The sequence below is a fragment of the Maniola jurtina genome, chromosome 14 (assembly GCF_905333055.1).
Source record: "Maniola jurtina chromosome 14, ilManJurt1.1, whole genome shotgun sequence".
Taxonomy (NCBI): Eukaryota; Metazoa; Arthropoda; class Insecta; order Lepidoptera; family Nymphalidae; genus Maniola; species Maniola jurtina.
In genome coordinates this window covers 1,620,647-1,642,415 of record NC_060042.1, presented here as the reverse complement: position 1 = coordinate 1,642,415, position 21,769 = coordinate 1,620,647, and the positions used below count along the sequence as shown (strand labels likewise).

At 37.7% G+C, this 21,769-nt stretch overlaps 1 protein-coding gene across 3 annotated transcripts in view; it reads right to left on the bottom strand.

Annotated features, from left to right (window-relative positions):
* Positions 1 to 21,769, bottom strand: part of LOC123871605 — a 148,789-nt gene that overhangs the window by 2,867 nt on the left and 124,153 nt on the right. For all 3 annotated transcript variants that reach the window (XM_045915498.1, XM_045915497.1, XM_045915499.1), the window contains 8 exons: positions 20,133 to 20,196; positions 14,256 to 14,413; positions 13,146 to 13,250; positions 5,555 to 5,704; positions 4,872 to 5,004; positions 4,131 to 4,397; positions 3,687 to 3,851; positions 12 to 177 (listed from right to left, as the gene is read on the bottom strand). In XM_045915498.1, the coding sequence (XP_045771454.1) occupies positions 12 to 177; positions 3,687 to 3,851; positions 4,131 to 4,397; positions 4,872 to 5,004; positions 5,555 to 5,704; positions 13,146 to 13,250; positions 14,256 to 14,413; positions 20,133 to 20,196 (1,208 nt within the window). The remainder of the gene's footprint in view (positions 1 to 11; positions 178 to 3,686; positions 3,852 to 4,130; positions 4,398 to 4,871; positions 5,005 to 5,554; positions 5,705 to 13,145; positions 13,251 to 14,255; positions 14,414 to 20,132; positions 20,197 to 21,769) is intronic.

Sequence of the window (21,769 nt, the reverse complement as noted above, 5' to 3'; positions counted from 1 at the left end):
TTAAAATTTACCTCTATTTTTGTGAACGGAGTTTTTTTTCTTCATCACAAAAGTCTTCTTCCGGTTTGAACTGCCGTGTTCCGATCTCAATGTGCTAACTTCTTCTTGTAACTCGCAGCATTTCTCTTGCAAACATTTTTCTAACGACAGCAGAATCCCTTTCTCTTCTTGTAGTATCTGAAATAATAAAACTATATTTACTCCTGGGTTCATCAACATGTTTTAGATTAAAATAAATTGTCAATTTAATGAAATTGTATTTTTGTGGTAATTAGATTCAAATAATATGCTGTTTTACTTTTATTTCATTAATGCCATTAATTGAAATAATATCTTAAAAGCCGCAAGGGAGTTCAAAGCCTTTCATCAAAACATACAGAGCCTCACCGGCAAGGATGGTAAAAATTTTAAATCAAGTAGTAATACAACAGACAAGCAATGTATGATTAATCTTGTACACCAAAATATACAGGGCTTGTCTGGAAAAGAATATGAAATTGAACTTTTTATAAAAAAATTAGATATCGATATTCTATGCCTTACTGAGCATTGGCTCAATAGTTATCAATTAATTGTCAATCTTGGAAATTATTCATTGTCAAGTGCGTTCACAAGAAAGAAGGCTATTCGCGGAGGATCTATGATAATAACCCGCAACAACATTAATTACAAGGAACGAAAAGACATTCTTAATCTTTCGGTTGAACGCACTATTGAGCTGTCCTGTGTTGAGCTGGAGCGATATATTATAGTTTGCGCATACCGACCTCCTTCGGGTGACTTTTCTCTGTTTGAGGACGTCATGGAGGAGGCACTGAGGCGGATATGTAGGTCATCAAAAAAAATATTGATTTGTGGAGACTTTAATATTGATATTTTACTTCACACCTCCTTTACAGACAGATTACTTAACTTATTTAAAAGTTTTAATTTAGAAAACATTTTTGTTGAGCCCACACGTGTAACTGCAACTTCAGCTACTTGTATTGATAACATTTTTGGTGATTGTAAAATTGTTAAAAAATCCATTATCACCACTCTTAGATCCGACCACTGTGGACAAATGATATCTGTTCCCAGCTCTCAACAAAATATAACAAAAGTTATAAAGTATAGGCCAGTCACCACCAAAAAAGTAAGGCAATTCAAACTCAATATTTTATCTACTTTACCTACAATTGACCTTACACAGGGTGGTCCGGATGAACTCTATAAAGCTTTTTTTAGCTGTATAAACTCCCAATTTAATTGTATTTTTAAAGTCATAGAAAAAAGATTGTTTAAAAATCTTAAATTTAGTGAGTGGGCTACTGCTGGCATTTATAAAAGTAGGAACAAGCTGTTTGACTTGTATGCAGAAAAGCAATATAATTATACTCCAACATTTGTTCAGTATGTAAGAAATTATTCAAAATTATTTAGAAATGTTTGCATACAAGCTAAGTCAATTCACATAAAACAGAAAATTATTAATTCTGATAATAAAATCAAAGCAGCTTGGGATATCATCACAGATGAAACTGGGAAACGTAAAGTGGAAAATAATAAATTGGAACTTAAAATTAACAACCATATTACTGACTCCGACTTAGAAATAGCAAACGTATTTGAGGACTTTTTTCGAAACATTCCAGTTACCACTACCAGTTCCCTTAACTCGTCGCCAACGGAAGCCTACACTCTTCTAAGGAGCAATGTTTCTGAGTGCAGTGTATTATTTAAATTTGAACACGTTACCCCATATGATATTGTTAAAGTATTCAAATCGCTACAGTACAAAAAAACCGGAGACCTATGGGGAATTTCAGTAAAAGTAATCAGCAATATTATTGATATTGTTGCTCCATATCTTGCTCTAATCTTTAATGAGTCCGTAGATTCAGGATCCTTTCCAGATCTTATGAAATACAGTAAATTAATTCCTCTTTTTAAATCGGGTAGTAAAACTGACCCAAATAATTACAGGCCAATTTCAATTTTACCGACTTTTAGCAAGATATTTGAAAAAATTATGCTCAACCAACTGCTCCAGCACTTTAATCTGAATAAATTACTTCATTCGGAGCAGTATGGTTTTACTAAAGGTCGATCAACAATCGATGCGGGCGCAATGCTTTTAAAGCATATATTCGATGCATGGGAGAACTCACAGAATGCTATTGGAATTTTCTGTGATTTGTCTAAAGCATTCGATTGCGTTTCGCATGAGACTCTCTTGGCTAAATTGAACCACTATGGAATCAAAGACTCTGCGCTTAGTCTCATTGCGTCCTACCTCAGTGATCGTATACAAACTGTATGTGTAAATGATGTGAAGTCATCCGGATCAGCCTCACTAATGGGTGTTCCACAAGGCTCTATCTTAGGTCCCTTCATGTTTTTGGTATATATAAACGATTTACCATATTTCGTCCAAAATGAGTGCGATATTGTACTATTTGCTGATGATACGTCTTTGATTTTTAAAGTCGATAGAAATTATAATAATTTTGACGATGTAAATAAAACCATATCGCAGGTTACTCATTGGTTTACTGTTAATAATTTGCTTTTAAATGCAAAGAAAACTAAGTGTGTCGAATTCGCATTGCCCAATACTAAGACGGCAAATGATTTTAATTTAATGGTAAATAATGATATGTTGAAAGTAGAAGAAACTACCGTGTTCCTAGGGATAACTTTAGATGCAAAGCTTCAATGGAACGCCCATATATCAACACTTGCTGGTAAACTCAGCTCTGCTGCTTACGCTGTTAGAAAGATTCGACAGATAACTGATGTGGAAACTGCAAAAATTGTATATTTTGCCTATTTTCACAGTATTATGTCTTACGGAATCTTACTATGGGGTAAAGCGGCAGATATTGGAAAAATTTTCGTATTACAAAAAAGGGCAATACGCGCAATCTATAATTTAAAACCGCGCGATTCCCTACGAGAGAAATTTAAGGAAATAGGTATTCTTACAGTAGCTTCTCAATATATTTACGCTAATATAATTTTTGTACGACAAAACATTCATAGTTACAAAAAAATCGGTGATTTCCACGACCGGCAAACTAGAAACCGTAATAGGCTCGCATATCCTACGCTCCGCCTCAGGAAAGTGGGAAAATCGTTTGTGGGAATGAGTGTAATATTATATAATAAAATTCCACAATCAATTTTAGACTTGCCTTTACACAAGTTTAAAAAATCTATTAAAAGTATGCTCCTGGAAAAAGCTTATTATACAATCGAAGATTATGTAAATGACAAAAAAGCTTGGATTTGATTCGCTCCAGCAATATACGGCGCTGCAATTGCTTGTATACAGTATGGCATATTATTGTAAATTGTACATTTGAAAAGAGCAACCGCCGAGTTTCTTGCTGGTTCTTCTCGGTAGGAACAGCATTCCGAACCAGTGGTAGATTATTTTGACGATTCAAAAGCACTTGTAAAAGTTTAATTGAATAAAAATAATTTGAATTTGAATTTGAATTTTTCTGATGGATAAGGGACCAATAATATTCATTGGTGTACCGTTTGGCTAACACAGCTTGTGAGTATGTTGCAGATTGCAAGAGGGTATTAGTGGCGTTGAATTCCTTGATTTTCAAGTCAACTGTCACCTTCTAGCATCTCGTACCCTATCTTACAAGCCATCTTAGTGAAACGGTATACCATAGTATCAAAATTATTACCTTTACTCTTTTCTCTAGTAGATCCAACTTGTTTCTAAGATCATCTTTTTCTTTCAGAGCCTCATTTGCTTTCTCGTTCAGAGTATCGATATCAATCAACTGTTTCTCGTAACTTTCTATCTCTTTTGTTACAACTTCGTTAGTGCTTGGCAGTTTCAACACAATCTGCGGTCAAAAATCACCTTATTTAAATGTACCATACGCGATTATAAATGAAGATTTTGTAGCTTAACTTGAGCGTTAAATGGGATAGATGGGTTTATTATGAAATCCTTAAATGATGATAATGAAAGAGTGTAACCATTGGTGTCAACCAATTTGATAATATTAATCATATTGTATTGCCAACGATGAGAATGTACTTCATTGATGTAAGAAATTTATTACGGATTACATATAATAATGGTTAAAATAAAATTAAGAAAACAACAAAAAAAAACTTACCTTCTTCAAAGTGACAATATCGAAACCAGCCTGCTCCAATTCCGCCTGTATATACAGTTTCCGTTGAGGAGTTGGGGCACTTGATAATAGAGCATTGATGAAGGCCAGACCAGCTGCCTGCAGTTCCCCAGAACCTCCTCCACTTTGAAGCATTCCCACCAGAAACCTAAAACGCACTGGTTCGCCGAAACGGAGACGTAATGTGGATAGTGCTTCCGATATCATACTGTGGCCTGAAGCTGGTGGGTAACAGGATTTGGTGAGCAGCTGAAACATAATACAATACCAATAAAGTATTTTTTCAATATAAAATTGGTTTACATACAGAAAACGTGCTGTATTTGAGAATCTCCTCCTTTTTGGAAGTCAGTTAAAATACTATAAAACTTTAATAGTGCGCTATTTACTTATGTAGCGCTTTCGTCTTTCTCGTCGCCTCAACCATTTTTATATAGTCCATCGATCTCTTGCTAAGATTGAAACATACTTACTACAATCTTGTGCTATTTATGTCTAACAACTCCCAGAGGTTCGCTTGAGATCGAAATTTCCCCATCACTTATGATTTATTACTAGAAATCAGAAGGTGGGCCTTTATCAGGAACAACTTTTTATGGTAAGCCGAAATTACTTTGGTTGCTATTGGATAAGTTGAAGAATATGGATGAAAAATGAATTGTGAACGATGGATGTATTAATAAAGATGTTTGTGGCTTGATTATATAAATTATAATTAGTCACCTGTAAAGCCAAGACTCTGGTCTTGTTGACAGTGGACATGATGCATACAGTAAGCGCATACACTCCATTGGAGCTGGCCATCAGTCTTCTGACGCAGTCGGAGTATCTGCTGCAGCAACTCCATAGGCATTGCCTGGAAATACATTGATTCGTTAAAATAATCTAGTTAAATTATTACTTAAACCCTTCAAAGAGATTGTACGTATACTTACTATGATATCGATACAAACACTTGTCGACAGACATAATAGACAAAGATATCTACGCATGATTGATATTGTTTTAAAAAAATAATGCTAGCGAGTGTTTTAACCATGTTTAAGAAAAACGATTTTTAAACGTGTTTTTAATTCTGTTTTAAACATAATGTTTTGTTCTTTAAAAAATATAGTTTTTCCAACCCTGGAGATACGAGATAAAACCGACCTTCGTCCTTCACTCATCTAAAAAACAATCCAAAGTTGTTTTTTCTGAATGAACCAAACCACATGAACCAAAATGCCTGAAATGCCCCAATGAAATCAGTTCTCACTAGTTTTATTTTACCGTTATAGCAAGTGATATTTAATTGCTTACAACGCACATAGCTCCGAAAAATTAAAGGCGTTTGATCAAGCCCCGTAGTCCCTGAATAGGAGGCCGATGAGGCAATTTATAAAGATGTCAACAGTCATGCTACATACAGGCAAGCCAGTTCATCCAACAGAGGCCTTCTTCTAACAGCTGGAGGTCCTCGCGCGGCCTCCCCCGTTTGACTCAGCTGAATATTGCGCAGGAGTTCCAGCAGTAGGGTGACGCCATCTAGCGGCTCGCACGCGAACTCTTGCACGAAACTGAAATGAACAAAAACATAATAACTGAAATATATATATTTTAGCATTCTATGTAAAGATCCAGAGCCTCGATAGCTCAACGGTAGAGGAGCGGACCGAATTCCTAAAGGTCGGCGGTTTAAACTCCACCCGTTGCACTATTGTCGTACCCACTCCTAGCACAAGCTTTACGCTTAATTGGAGGGGAAAGGGGAGGTCAGGATTAGCATGGCTAATATTCTTAGTAATTTTTTTTAAATAATAATGCGCAAATTCGTGATTGTAAATTAAGGTTTTTAATTCGGTAGGTATTCTATTTGAACTGGCACTAATATTAGCAGTAAGTATCTAAGTACCTACCTATCAATTTTGTTAATAAAATAAATCATTAATAAACCTCGAACTAAAAGTTAAAATCCTGTGATAAATCTTCATAAAATATGCAGCAGTATAAAACCATAAGTTACGAGTTTCTTTACAACATTAAACTTAAAGGCATTCCATCTATACTAATAAATAAAATTGGAATGTCTGTCTGTAATTTCGAAATAACTACCGCATATTAAGGTCATATGGTTATTTGAACGATACTATAACCGAATCACACGTTTTTAAAATTTTTGTCTGTCTGTCTGTCTGTCTGTTTGAAAAGGCTAATCTTGGGAACGGCTGAACCGATTTTGACGGGATTTTCACAGACAATTAGAGAATTGACCAGGGAGTAACATAGGCTACTTTTTTAACCGACTTTCAAGAAGGGAGTTGTGTTTTTCTACCTATATACACCGAAATCTCCGAGATTTCTGAACCGATTTGCGTCATTTCTTTTTTAATCGATAGAGGAACTTTGCGACATTGTTTCATAAAAAAATTGGATTCCAACTCCTCAATCCTGATGCTGCAGGGGATCTGACCAATCCACGCGGGCGAAGCTGCGGGCATCAGCTAGTTAGCAATAAAAACATTAACATGCTGGTATTTCATTCGTATTTTACCGAGAATTCCTAATTAGAGGCCGCCCGTTGTACTTAATATTAAGTATTAACTACCTTTATAATTTAGTTTTCATTTAAAATTGTCTTAACAGGGCTCTCTCCGTCACTTACTCCATACAATCGTAGTCCCAATTTCATTTGAAAATTAAGCAACCAAAGTCCATGAAATTTTGCCGTCATATTCTAGACACATCTGTGCCTGTGGTGTTTTAGATTTTTCTGAAAATATGTAGTTTTAAAATTACAGGGGCTCAAAGATTTGTATGTGAATATTTAAGACCTTAAAGTAACTTTAAAAACCGAATATTTTAACGGAAATCTGGAAAACTATATTAGTTCCCGGTACGTTTCTACAAAATTGCATTGAGTATGATTGGTTAGTATTCCAATGAGAGACGAACTACGTTTGTATGGAGTGAGTGACGGAGAGACCCCTCTTAATTACCTACCAAGCATTTGTGTCTCACTAATTACGCGGGATCAATTATTTTGTTTAACTTATTTTAAGGTGCATGAGACGGGTCTGCCCGCGAAATTCAAATTTAATTTGGTTTTTCACAATTTGTAAATTAATTCGACAAAGTAGGCTTATGGCATTCTAATTCCGAGAATGGTAGTAACTATCATCTTCACCGGATTACATAAAAATCTTTACTTGAAAGTGTTCAGTTTAAGAAATTAGTCAAAATAATGAGTTTGACATGAGTTACTCACAAATTAGTCGATACTATAAGTCATTTCTTAAACTGGACCCTTTCAAGTAATGATTTTTGTATAAACGTGTGAGGATGATACTGCTTTTGGAGCAATTAAAGAGTCATCATAAGCCTACGTTGTCGTATTAGTTTACAAATGCGAAAAACCAAATTAAATTTGAATTTCGCGGGCAGACCCGTCTCATGCACTTTAAAGGGTCCTAATAATGGCTTGAATACACGGTGCGACCTACTGGCCAGACAGACAAGACACACACAACACTTTTCAACAACAAGTCACAAGACTTTTAGTAGTGAAGTCATAAGTAAGTCAAGAAAAGAGGAAGAATCTGATTGGTCAGCAGACCACATCTCCGCTCCTCTGTGCTTCAATGAAAATGCACTGGAATGCGTATCGCTATGCAAGTAAATGCACGGCACTGATGCCAGTGATACACATGCTAGTCACTCGCACAAAGGCATGCTAGTTACTAGCAAAGTCGAGCTACTCGCATGTGTATCGAGATTCTGCCAGTAGCTCACGTGCCAGTAGGAAGCATACCAGCTACGCAGCCTTTCTAGGAACTGGCATACCAGCTACAAGCATTTGTATCACGCGTTGACATTCTGCTAGTACCTGGCATGCCAGCTTGCGAGCACCTAGCATGCCATTCACTGGCATGTGTATCAAGGTCATGACGCAAACAACTTGCACGCTAGCTCGCACTGTGTGACCAAGGCGTAAGTAAGTAGACATGCTAATATTATAAATGCAAAAGTGTGTCTGTCTGTCTGTCTGTCTATCTGTCCATCTGTCTGTCTATCTGTCTGTTACCTTTTCACGGCCCAACAGTGTAACCGATTGTAACGAAATTTGGTATAGGGTTAGCTTATACCCCCGGGAAGGACATAGGCTACTTTTTATCCCGGAAAATCAAAGAGTTCCCGCGGGATGCCTAAAGATCCATCCGTTTAACCGATTTGTATGAAATTTGGTACCGAAGTAGCTTGCCTCCCTGTAATCGAAATAGTCAATTTTTTATCCCGGAAAATCAAACATGCCCACGGGATCTATAAAAATCTAAATTAACGCGGACGAAGTCGCGGGCAACCTCTAGTTTCTCATATAGGCGTCAATTTTTTACCAAAACGAAAGTAAAATAACTCATTAGTGAAGTCGGACAGAAATGTATAATCAGGCAGAATAAAGAAATCATTGTCACAAATTACAGCCGCTCAGAGATTTGCCTCAATCGCCTTAGCAATTTGAGTTGCATAGAAAAAGTATGTATGGTCCACATGATGTAATGTCGCGTGTTTAAGAGGGCTCTCTCCGTCACTCGTTTCCACTCGTTTCATACAATCGTAGTTCCAGTTTCATTTGAATACTAAGCAACCAAAGTCCATGAAATTTTGCAGACATATTCTACAAACTAATATCTATGTCTGTGGTTTTCCAGATTTCTGTTAAAATATTCGGTTTCATAGTTACGCGGTCTTAAAAATTTTCATACAAATCTTTGAGCCCCTGTAATTTTAAAACTACATATTTTTAGAAAAATCTAAAACACCATAGACACAGATATTAGTTTCTAGAATATGTCTGCAAAATTTCATGAACTTTGGTTGCTTAATATTCAAATGAAATTGGAACTACGATTGTATGAAACGAGTGGAAACGAGTGACGGAGAGAGCCCTGTTAACAGTTCTTTGTTTAATTAATGTGTTTTGTACTCTTCTACGCTTATCTAGAATTAACATAGACTGTAAAATCACACTTTATTATTATAAAGGCGGAAGTTTGTGTGTATGTTTGTTACTCTTTCACGCCAAAACTACTGGTCGGATTTGGCTGAAATTTAGAATAGACATAGATTTTACCCTAGAGTAGCACATAGGCTACTTTTTATATCAGAAAGTTAGAGAGTGCCTACGGGATATTTCATAAACCTATATCTACGTATATAGTATTACCGTTTTACTAGCTGGTAAGTGGTAACCCAAGTAAATAGTAGTAAGCCGTGGTAGCCTAATGGTTCCTGTTTGGGAGGTCAGGGGTTCAATCCTGGGCCACTGTATCCACTTCTATCTTATCGGAGATATGTGCCTTTTAAGCAATTAATTATTACTTGCTTAAACGGTGAAGGAAAACATCAAAGATTTCCATGTTCTCAAAGGCGTGTGAAGTCTACTAATCCGTACTGGCGCCAGCGTGGTGGACTATGACCCTCTCATTCTGAAAGGAGACCCGTGCTCAGTAGTGCACTGGTGAAGGGTTGATCGTAATGATGATAAATTACATAATAAAATGTAGGTACCGTAAATGAAGTCGCGGAAATTTATAGTAAGAGATTAGTATTAGTGAACACTCACATAAACATTTTACAGCTTACAGAGGATGGCTATCTGTGTTTATAATTAAATGTTGTGTTAAATGTTTGTGAACAATAAAGAAAAGAAAGAGAAAAAGTTAGTGCAACATAAAATCATTTCCGCTCAAGCTTCCAATTGGTACCACAATTCCCAGTCATAAAAGCGCAATGCACCTGACCGCATCGTAATACTAAAGTAAGATGTAATTGAAAAAGATACTCGTCCATACATTATCCCGTTTCGGTTTGTTTTTTAACGTCATCTCGAGAATTATATGGCATAATGATTTCAAGTAGCGCGGCTATTTATACTATACGACCGCGAAAGTAAAAAGGGGATTAAGAATTTTATAGTATTTAATGAACATGCGGGTAATACAAGATGTCGATTTCTAAGAAAGTTTGAGCAAAGCAATGTGACTATAAAACAGGGATTTATTACCCATATCATGCATGCTATGGGCTTCATAAGAAATCTCACAGTCAATCGGCGGGGGATGGAGAGAGCTTGGAGAAATGAGGAGATCCGCAGGAAAACCTTCACAGCTCAACGGGTTGGTGTGAAGTCCACCAATCCATACTTCGCCAGCGTGGTAGACTTATAGCCAAACCCTTCTCGACTATAGACAAAGCCACGAGCATCAGTTGGTAGTAATAAATCTATATTAACAGGGCTCTCTCCGTCACTCGTTTCCACTCGTTTCATACAATCGTAGTTCCAATTTCATTTGAATACTAAGCAACCAAAGTTCATGAAATTTTGCAGACATATTCTAGAAACTAATATCTGTGTCTGTGGTGTTTTAGATTTTTCTAAAAATATGTAGTTTTAAAATTACAGGGGCTCAAAGATTTGTATGAAAATTTTAAGACCGCGTAACTATGAAACCGAATATTTTAACAGAAATCTGGAAAACCACAGACATAGATATTAGTTTGTAGAATATGTCTGCAAAATTTCATGGACTTTGGTTGCTTAATATTCAAATGAAACTGGAACTACGATTGTATGAAACGAGTGGAAACGAGTGACGGAGAGAGCCCTCACAGCTCACTGACTGACTAACTATCTGTCAACGCACAGCTCAAACTACAAATCCTGAAATCTGAGATGCAGATTTTTTGCACAGGATTTTTGAAAATTCAACCCTTATGAGGGTAAAAAAGGTGCTTGAAATATATTTAGTCCACGCGGACGAAGTCGCGAGCATAGGCTAGTTTAATAAACAAATTAAATTAATCGTTTTCACATAACTGCACAAATTAAAGTAGATAATTAACTGGATTAAGCTATCCAGGTCGCAGTGGCCATTGCACGTAAAGAGATTACCGTTGTTAAGAAACCCGACGTTAACGCTAATTCCATTTGTATCTATTAAAGCTATGAAACAGATAATCTGCTTAATTGACGGATAAGGATAATCTAATTCGTTATAAATATTATCGGTAAGAGATTATTTGAAAACGAAAATAACGATCGTAGGTACCAGTATTATACAAGTGAAAATAATGATGGTAGAACTGATATTGATATTTTTCTCTCAGAGAGATCCCCAACATAGCCCGCTCCCACAGAAATCCTTTATATCTATGCCCGCTCCATAGCACGGTGAGCGACTTTGAACTACAACTTTGGACAAATATATTTTAATATTAAAAGCCGTAATTTTTTTATTTTTTTATTTAAATAAGCCTAAATGGAAAAGAAAATATTTTCCATTTTTTCTAATGTAATGGCAATGGTCACAGGCTAGCATGGGAAAAGTGCAGGGATTGAGTTTTTGCGTGCGTCATTTTAGAAAATGTAGCTTGACTCACGGCGTTCGGCCATAGCTCGCGCGTAATGTGCGATCATAAATCGCTACGTTTTATGTCTTAGACATCCATATCTATACTAATATTATAAATGTGAAAGTGTGTCTGTCTGTCTGTCTGCTACCTTTTCACTGCTCAACAGTTTAACTGATTCTGACGAAATTTGGTACAGGGTTAGCTTATATCCCGGGGCTGGACATAGGCTACTTTTTATCCCGGAAAATCAAAGAGTTCCCACGGGATTACCAAAAACCCATCCGCTTAACCGATTTGTATGAAATTTGGTGCCGAGGTAGCTTGCGTCCGTCCCTGTAATTGACATAGGCAACTTGTTATCCCGGAAAATCAAACAGTTCCCACGGGATCTTTAAAAACCTAAATCCACGCGGACGAAGTCGCGGGCATCCTCTAGTTAATAATATGTAATATTGCAGGTACCTATTGTATTGGATTCGTTTGCTAATAAAAGCGCAATAGCATAGAGTCTAGGTAAAGTGGCTTTCTAGTACTGTATCCATTGGAACGTTATGTGTATTGAGTAATGTGTGAAAACTCGTGTGAATACGCTTTTTCTTGTAATGTGTTGTGTACTTTATGAAGGCACGTGTTTGTTTTACCATATAACAGTTTTTAATGGTTTGTATTGCTTATTTTTACCCGACTGCGGCAAAGCCAAAAGGAAGGGTTATGATTTTAGTCTATGTATGTATGTTTGTATCCAAATTGATGTGTGTTCCACCGTAGCGCCTAGCTGGCCGATTTTGATGAATGAGGTGTCAATCGATTCGTCGTAAGGGTCCGGGTGACATAGGCTACATTTTATACGAAAAAAATTGACTAAACGGATGTTACATGAAAAAAAAGGGGGTCTCCAAAAATTTTTTTTGCTATTGTATCGAGTGGGTTGTCAAATGAAAGAGGAGAAAATTCTGAGTTCATAAATATAAATGTACTACAACTTTAGTAAAGTTCAGTAATATCCTATGTACCTATAGGTAGATAGGTAGGTTAGATTTTTGTTGTTTTGTGTTAGAAGGAAAGTTGCTTTTTAATTTTAGTCTAACGACTTTGCGTAAGAGGTTAGGTACAACGACAAAGACGTGTTCACAAGCGCGGCGTTTTTATTCGTACCTTCCTCCATGAAAGGTACATGTGAGGTTTAAAAGGGGTCTCTCCGTCACTCGCTTCATACAAACGTAGTTCCAATTTCATTTGAATATTAAGCAATCAAAGTCCATGAAATTTTGCAGACATATTCTAGAAACTAATATCTAAGTCTGTGGTTTTCCAGATTTCTGTTATAATATTCGGCTTCAAAGTTACGCGGTCATAAAAATTTACATACAAATCTTTGAGCCCCTGTAAGTTTAAAACTACATATTTTAGAAAAATCTAAAACACCACAGACACAGATATTAGTTTCTAGAATATTTCTGCAAAATTTCATGAACTTTGGTTGCTTAATATTCAAATGAAATTGGAATTACGATTCATATGAAGCGAGTGGCGGAGAGAGCCCTGTTAAGTATCTAATTGAGATACTTACACTACTACTTGCGGCTGAGGAATTAAGGAACACTTTACCTTGGAAAAGACAGCCTGAGATCAGCTCTGAGTTTGGTCAGGAGCTCGCTGGGTGTGCCGAACTGACGAAGGCTCATTTCCTCCCCCAAGCCGAGACATGGATTTCTGGAACACAAATAAATAACAATAAATATAGGCTAATGTCTGGTATCAAACGTCACGGAGGGTGGTAACTAGCCACGACTGAAGGCTCGGAGCAAATAGATCAGAGCAAATCTAGAAATTATAAAAATCTAAATTTCCTTTGCCGGGAATCGAACCCAGGCTCTCCCGTCAATAAGACACCACTCACCACTGCACCAGGGAGGTAATTAAATACCTATAGTATCAAATGCATTTTAATTGTTTTTATTTATTTTGAAAATATTATATACAGAAAAATACATACGGAAACATATATACAAAAGAAACTATACTAGATGGTGCAAAGGCGGCCTAATTGCTATAGCTATCTCTTACAGGCAACCTTTGGTGTACGGAGACGGATAAACTAATTTTTTTTTTAGTTTATTATTAGTTCTGGTGTTTTTATTAATTAGTCATTATTTATTATTTGCAGTGGTAAGTTCTACCTCAGTAGTTATAGCTACCTTTTTGCAGAAATAATGAACCGTCTAATTCCGACAGAAACAAAGTAAATTGAGGTGTTAGTGTTACACTTCCGCGACACGGTTTACATTTCAACAAACGGACATAGTCAATTGTTGCTTCGATTATTATTAGTTCGATACGGATTTGTATTGAGGAGCTAATATTATCTCTAATCTTTCGTCCATAATTCGCACGATTTATATTTCTTTACTTACCATTAAATAGACCGCCTTGTCGTGCAGGGCAAGGTGGAGGGAACCAGAGGGCGAGGAAGGTCCATGCGATGGACCTACCAAATTACCTAATCTGCTGTGGACACTGGACAGTCCCTTGCATGAGTGTAACAGGCCTATCGGCCAGGAAGGAGAAGTGGTGATTGCTCGTGAGACGCACAACATCTGCTCTTAAAGATACACTTCGTGATGACCACGACCACTCTTCCAAGAGTGTTATGATGACGAAGAAGATGATGATCACGACTGCCAAGAGTCACCAAGTATTACAAAGAATAAAAACTACCTGAAATCCTTGCTGCCCTGCGTAGGCAGCGTCCTGGCCTTATTCGGGTCTTGCCCAGGGTCCACATCATACAAGCTGCCCGCGCCGATCTTCTTCCCCCATTTCTTGAGCGACGTGGCATAGTCCTCTGGGTTGTAGATTGGAGGTCTTTGCTTTTCCTGAAAAATAAATTGATATTAGAATTGGTAGGAGAACCAAAGTGACCGACATAGCTTAATGAATTAGCCAGCTGAAGTGGCAGTGAGCAGGCCACGTCTGCCGCAGAACTGATGGCCGCTGGGGCAGACGTGTTCTGGAGTGGAGACCGCGTAGCAGCAAGCGCAGTGTGGGACGACCTCCAACCCGCTGGACTGACGACCTCAAGAAGATAGCAGGAAGTGGGTGGATGAGGAAGGCGGAGGATCGTGTGTGGTGGCGCGCTCTTGGGAAGGCCTATGTCCAGCAGAGGACGCAGACAGGCTGATCGATTTGATGTATCACATCACACTAATATTATAAAGGCGAAAGTTGTGTGTGTGTGTGTATATGTTTGTTTGCTACTCCTTCACGCAAAAACTACTGGACGGATTTGGCTGAAATTTGGAATGGAGATAGATAATATCCTGGATTAGCACATAAGCTACTTTTTATCCCGGAAAATCCAAGAGTTCCCACGGGATTTCGAAAAACCTAAATCCACGCGGGCGAAGTCGCGGGCATCAGCTAGTAGGTAATAAAACTACTGACAGTAAGACAAAAAATCTCATCTTGATTCGTGATTACACTGCATTCATATCCCGTCACAGTATAACTTTCGCGAATGTATCGTTTAATTAAGAATGCTGTGGCTGTGGCCACAGTGCGAGCGGATATTATGATGCGTTTTCATTCGTTTTTCATGTTTCTTTAATGAGTTCTATGAATAACGATGAAATGAGATATTCGCGGAAGTAAGAGGTACTCTTATGTGTACTCGTGCCTACTTTATTAATTAGGATTAAATTTTCAGTAGTTTTAAACTAAGAAATTAAATGGTTTTTGTAAAGGAAAATCTGTCTAATACCTAACTCAGTTAATTAAAGAAAATTAAGTAGGTACTACCTAACTACTACGGTTTTAAATGTGAGCACAATATAAAACTTTATAAAAGTTGGTAAATTTTCGAAATACATACTACCTACTTTTACAACAACAGCTTAAGCACAATTTATGCGACACATCTCCCTTTGCAATACGTTTTTGATGAAAAATCTGTGAGAAAGCGTTGTTGCGTTAATTGTAGATAGGTAAGTACCTATCTACTAGTACTCAAGTACTTACTTGAGTACTAGTAGATAGGTAAGTACCTATCTACTAGTACTCAAGTACTTACTTGAGTAGAACTCAAGTAAGTACTTGAGTTGCAAGTTTCTTACAACTAAATTCTATTTTCTATCTAAAAAATTGTCTGTAATTTTGTTATTGAATAGAATAGAAGAAAAATTTGTTTCTACAATAATAAGAAACACTAATACATTAACATTAAGAAACACAACATACATTAACAGAAAGTGCTTAAAATCTACTTACAACAAACAAATAAACAACAACGAAACAAAATGTAATGTAAAGCAATTCCATCATCCCACATGACAAAGAAGCGGTGATGGTTTTCTAAGGATTGATTTTAATTTCTCTCTAGGTATGTACCGCGCATGCTGTCAAGCGAAGACGCCTGGCAGCGATATAGTCAAATGCTGAGGGCTATAGTGATTAGAAGAGAAGAGAGGGAAAAAGAAGAAAAGAAGAAGATCGAGATTTGGGAGGTCAGCACGAAGTAATGCCACGCAGTTCCGTGCTCACCTTGATCGACATGGAGAGGTTATTTTTTTTTTTATTGAAAATATTACAATAAAACTTAAAGTTAGCCTTATCTAATTACTACACAAATCATGCCCGCGTGGAATGGTGCCAAGAATACTGGCTGCATTTCCGCGTTGGACAGCCAGGCTGATCCGTTGCGCAAAAAATGAGCCAGCCCTTCTGTCACCCGATGAGGCTATTAAACGCGGTATTTTATTATTTATTATTATTTATTTTATTTATTATTATATTATTATTTTATTATTTTAGTCCGTGCAAGTCAGACACAGCCTGCCAGCCGGCAGAAGTCCGTAGGGAAGAAAAAAAAAGGTACCTATGTACCTATCTAAAGTGTATAACTTCTCCGCTATATGTAGCACCACACTGAACTATTAAACTCATCGGAGTCACGGTAAGGAATCTACCACGCGAGCTTCCATAAACCTAACAATGGAGTTATGACAATACTTCTAAAGTGGTGAAAGTTTCACCACAAACTGTTTAGTGGTTTGTGTCTAGACTAATTTAATAGGTAAGCATGTGAATTTCTCGAGGAAATTAGCTCTAGTATCGACTAGTTTGTGAGTTATAGTCGATACTAGCGTTAATTTCCTAAACTGGACCCTTTCAAGTAAAGATTTTTATATAAACCTGTGAGAATGATACTGCCATTGTCGCAATTAAAATGCCATAAGCCTACGTTGTCGTATTAGTTTACAAATTGCGAAAAACCAAATTAAATTTGAATTTCGCGGGCAGACCCGTCGCATCCACCTTAATTGATTACAGGCTAACCTTATGATACGTTTTTTTTAAATCACAATATTGCCCATTTTATCTAACGGAGGCTAGGGGCCTTGTATAGTCACGGAGCTCTGAGCTGCAGCCCAAAAAACCCTTATAAAGATCCTACCATTATGTGATTAATGGAAAGAGGTCAAGACCCTGAGCAATGAGGAATACCTCTATAAAGAATCGGACAAGATTTACAATCAAAATAAAACGTTTACAATTTTACGTCGATTACACATTTTAATTTGACATTAATTATAAGTTAAGAGCATGGTGAACACGGGAACCATTTTGCATGTTAAACGAAGTCGCCGATAGAGTTATATCACAGGATTATGCAAATTAGTGAGATCTATTTACGATAAGATATTATGGGGGCCATAAAAAAGAAAGCCGCTGCGATCACGCCATATTTTCATAATATTTTTCCATATTTGATTTTCTTATTAGATAATTTATTCATAGATAAAGTTCATTAGTCCCGTTCTGTTTTATATTATAAATGCGATAGTTTATCTGAATGTCTGTCTGCTAGCTTTTCACGGCGCATGCGTTTGAACGATTTTGTTGAAATTTGCATTAGCAAATACTTGTATACTAGGGATGGACATAGGTTACTTTTGGTCTTGAAAAATCAATGAGTTTCGCACAGGGGTTTTTAAGACCCATTCGTTTTATCGAATTTGGCGGGTACAGATTTTGCCCGGTGATGGGCATAGGACTACTTTTTGTCCAGGAAAACACGGGATTTTCAAAAAACTTAATTCCACGTGGACGAAGTAACGGGGATCATCGGTTTTCGGATTTTTCCCTTTACTTGTGTAAGACCTACCTACCTGCCATGTAATTCTAGGTCAACGGGAAGTACCCTATAGGTTTGACAGACACGACAGACGGACAGATGGACAGATAGACAGACAGACAAACAATAAAGTGATCCTATAAGGGTTCTGTTTTTCCTCTTGAGGTACGGAACCCTAAAAACCTATAATATTTAAGTCTGGGGCATCTCTAGTCCTTTTATGTTATACCTATTAATATGTAGTAACGTAGACAAGTGTCTAGACTAGGTAGGACTTGCACAGCACATAATATACTCGTAGGTAGGTACCTATATATCTTGATTTACTTATCACTTTACTAAATTATTTATCATTTATTTGCTAACATTATAATTTACATCACAATGATAAAAGCTTATCTAATCAATTAGACTAGGTACCTAGTTAGTTATAAATTGTTTTTATACGTCTAGCTACTGTACGTTGTAATACCACTATTGTAATTATGTTTCTTATGATTCTAATCTGCTGAGATTTGCTTTTTGACTGCAGGGGTTCATTTTAAGGGCTGCCAAGTGCGACTTTAACATAATTTTGAGAAAAATAAGCTCACCTTCAAAGAGAAAAAAAAAACGTTAAAACTAACAGATGCCCGCGACTTCGTCCGCGTGGATTTAGGTTTTAAAATCCCGTGGAAACTCTTTGATTTACCGGGATAAAAAGTAGCATAATACTACTACTTTTAAAGATCTGGAGAGTAGCTATATCATGCCACTCTCCGGTCTTTATCCATGCAAAAAATTACATCGATCCGTTGCCCCATTGCGACGTGATTGTAGGACAAACCAGCAAATAAATGGGTAATGATCGGTGGGCAGGTTTTTACCCGTGGTAATTTAATGTCTCGTAATTTTTTTGACGTCAGGGATAATTATCTTAGCGAGATTAAAATATATGAATTAAATTGGCAGCCCTATTTTCTGTCATTGTAATTGCGAGCTTGATGCAACCATGTAATTACATGTAGTATTATGAAAAGAAAGGTACTTAATCTTGTATTAAAAGAAACAATAACCATCGTGATTATAATTGGGGCATTGTTTTGGCGCGGCGAAGCGATGGGCAACCGCTAGTGAGAGGTTCTGGGTTCGATTTCCTGTTGCTACAAAAGTACAAACCCATATTAATATTACAAATGCAAAAGTGTGTCTATTTGTCGGTCTGTCTGTCACCTTTACACAGCTTATTTGACATCAGAAATCTGCAGATTACCTATGTATTCCGCAGGCCGAAAGGTACTTTTCACCATCATAAATTACACTTACCACCAGGTGGTGGTAAGTGATAAGCAGTCTAAGATGGAAGCGGGCTAACTTGGAAGTCATTAAGCCCCATGCTCCTTGATTGGTTTCTATGAGGCATCCTACTTGAATGCTGAATCGCTTGGCGGCACATCTTTGTTGGTGGCGTGGTAACTAGCCACGGCCGAAGCTTCCCAGCAGACCAGACCAGAGACAAAATTTATGAATAAAAAAATTCCAAATTGTCCCTGCTGGGACTCGAACCTAGGGATTTCCACTTTTGTGACCACAACGCTCATCACTGTGCCAGGGAGGTTGTCAAAATAGATATCTATACGCGACAGGTCGAGATGGCAATCGGGGTAGGGACGCCTCGCACACACGCACAGCCCCCGCGCTAACCCAGTGCGGGATAGTGCGAGTGACTAGCGGATGTGCGGGACGACCCTCCGCCTCATACCCCGATTGTCATCTAGACCTGTCGCGTACTGGTAAGTGGAAAATTGCATTGGATTTAGCGATAGCGTGTCGAAATGCGGTAAGACGGGAGAGAAAGATATTGAAATCGAGAGCATGCGACATGCGCGACGGCCGCGTCCCCGGCATGCTAGCCGGCACGTAATTTTGCGTGCCGAGTGCCGGTGGTTTCTTTTGTTCTGTTGCGTTTGATGGAAGCATTTGATCGGACATACAGGTTTTCTGCAACGTCTTAAATGGTGTACAATAAGTACCTTCTACAATCAATTCGACACGATCGCTAATGAAATGAAAAAATTGTCGATTATTTATTACATTTCATTTTTAAGGTTTCGTATCTGTAAAGAAAAAGGACCCTTATAGGATCACTTCGTTGTCTATCGGTCAAGATGCTACGGAACCCTTTGTGTGTGAGTCCGTCTCGCACTTGATCTATTTTTGAACGATTTTTTCGGTAACAGGTACTTAATGCAGAACTTAATACTTCCAAAATTCATCAAATAAGTTAGTAGACACCTAGGTGCAGTTTAATGTTTATATCAACTATGAACTAATAGGTAGAGTTCTAAGAACTGACGATAAAGGTACCTATTAAGTACATATAAGTTCTATAACCGATGAAAATATTTGTAATATGTATTTGAATCTTGCAGACATCAACTTATTTCCCAACTTGTGTCTCGGTATAGGTGTTTTAAGCTTACCTTTGATACAGGTTCTTCACTCCAACCCCCACAATTGGCCATCCCTTCTTGTAACGTCAGCTCACTGTAACAAACGACACAGAAAACTTAAACACGCTTTTCACGAAGTTCTACATGATTCGGCACTGAGCCGGCCATGGAGAGAGGAATAATATTCTACGAGATCAAACCAAACATAAGGAGAACCGTAAGAGAACCAGAGTAACCGACATAGCTCAAGGGTTGCGAAGCTGAAGTGGCAATAGGCAGGTCACATTGTTCGAAAACCCGATAAGCCTTGGGGTCCCAAGGTGGCACCCTGGGACCACAAGGTTTATCGGATTATCGAACAGTGATGGACAAATGGTGACCTCGTCCCGGAAATCACGGCGTTGGAAGACCCCCACTAGGTGGGCAGATGACATTAAGAGGATCGCAAGGAGCCGCTGGATTCATGCGGCGCAGAATCGTGGCGTGCGGAAGTCCCTACAAGGGACCTACTTGTATGTCCAGCCGCGGATGTCTATCGGTTAATAACGATAATGATGATTTACTTTTATGTCGTTTACTTTTTATGGATTTGGGTTTTTCAAAACTCTGTGGGAACTCTTTGCTTTTCCGGGATAAAAAGTAGCCTATGTGCTAATCCAGGATATATTTAAAATTTCATCCAAATCCATTCAGTAGTTATTGCGTGAAAGAGTAACAAACACACACACTCAGACACACAAAATTTTGATTTATAATATTAGTGTGATATCATCGATGCACAATATCTCTCAAGAATTTCCTAGCGATGTTTTCCTTCATCATAATATTTTATGATTCATACTTCTGCCGGCACATAGAGTAGGAATCATAAAAGCTAGTGAGTTAGCGAAGTCGTGCGGGTACCGTAATACTATAATGTAATGCAGCGCAAATATAATACAATGTCCGTGAAAGCATGCCGGTTCCGCGCGTTGTTTGTATGCGGACCGCATAAAAATGTTTAACGATCACCTTCACATTATCTTCTGGCTTCATGATAAATCCGTCGCCCTCGCCGGCCCACTACTGAGAACGTCGCCTATCAGAATGCGAAGGGCTTAGGTCGCCACGCTGGCCAAGTGTGGACTGGCAGACTTCACACACCTTTATGAGCAATATAGAGAACTTTCAGGCTTTACAGGTTTATAATGTTTTTGTTTACCGAGAATAGTATAGAATAGTGTACCTATATTACAGTCCAATTCGACTCCGGATCGCAAAATTCAAATACATACAAGTGTAAATTAAAAATTTTCAACACCCCCGACAAATCATTTCAAATAAATAATTATGTATATCTAGGCAACGTCCATCTTGACAAGCACATTTGTCAATTGACACTTGAATATTATGAACCTAAGGGTTATCTAACCTTCTTTTCTAAGTACAACTAGAAAATAGCTGATAACTTTTAAACGGCTGAACCAATTTTTTTGGATTATAGCTAAGAACACTCTCGATCAAGCCACCTTTCAAACAAAAAAAAGTAAATTAAAATCGGTTCCTTCGTTTAGGCGCTACGATGCCACAGACAGATACACAGATACACAGACACACATATACACAGATACACACGTCAAACTTATAACACCCCTCTTTTTGGGTCGGGGGTTAAAAAGAAAAAGCTG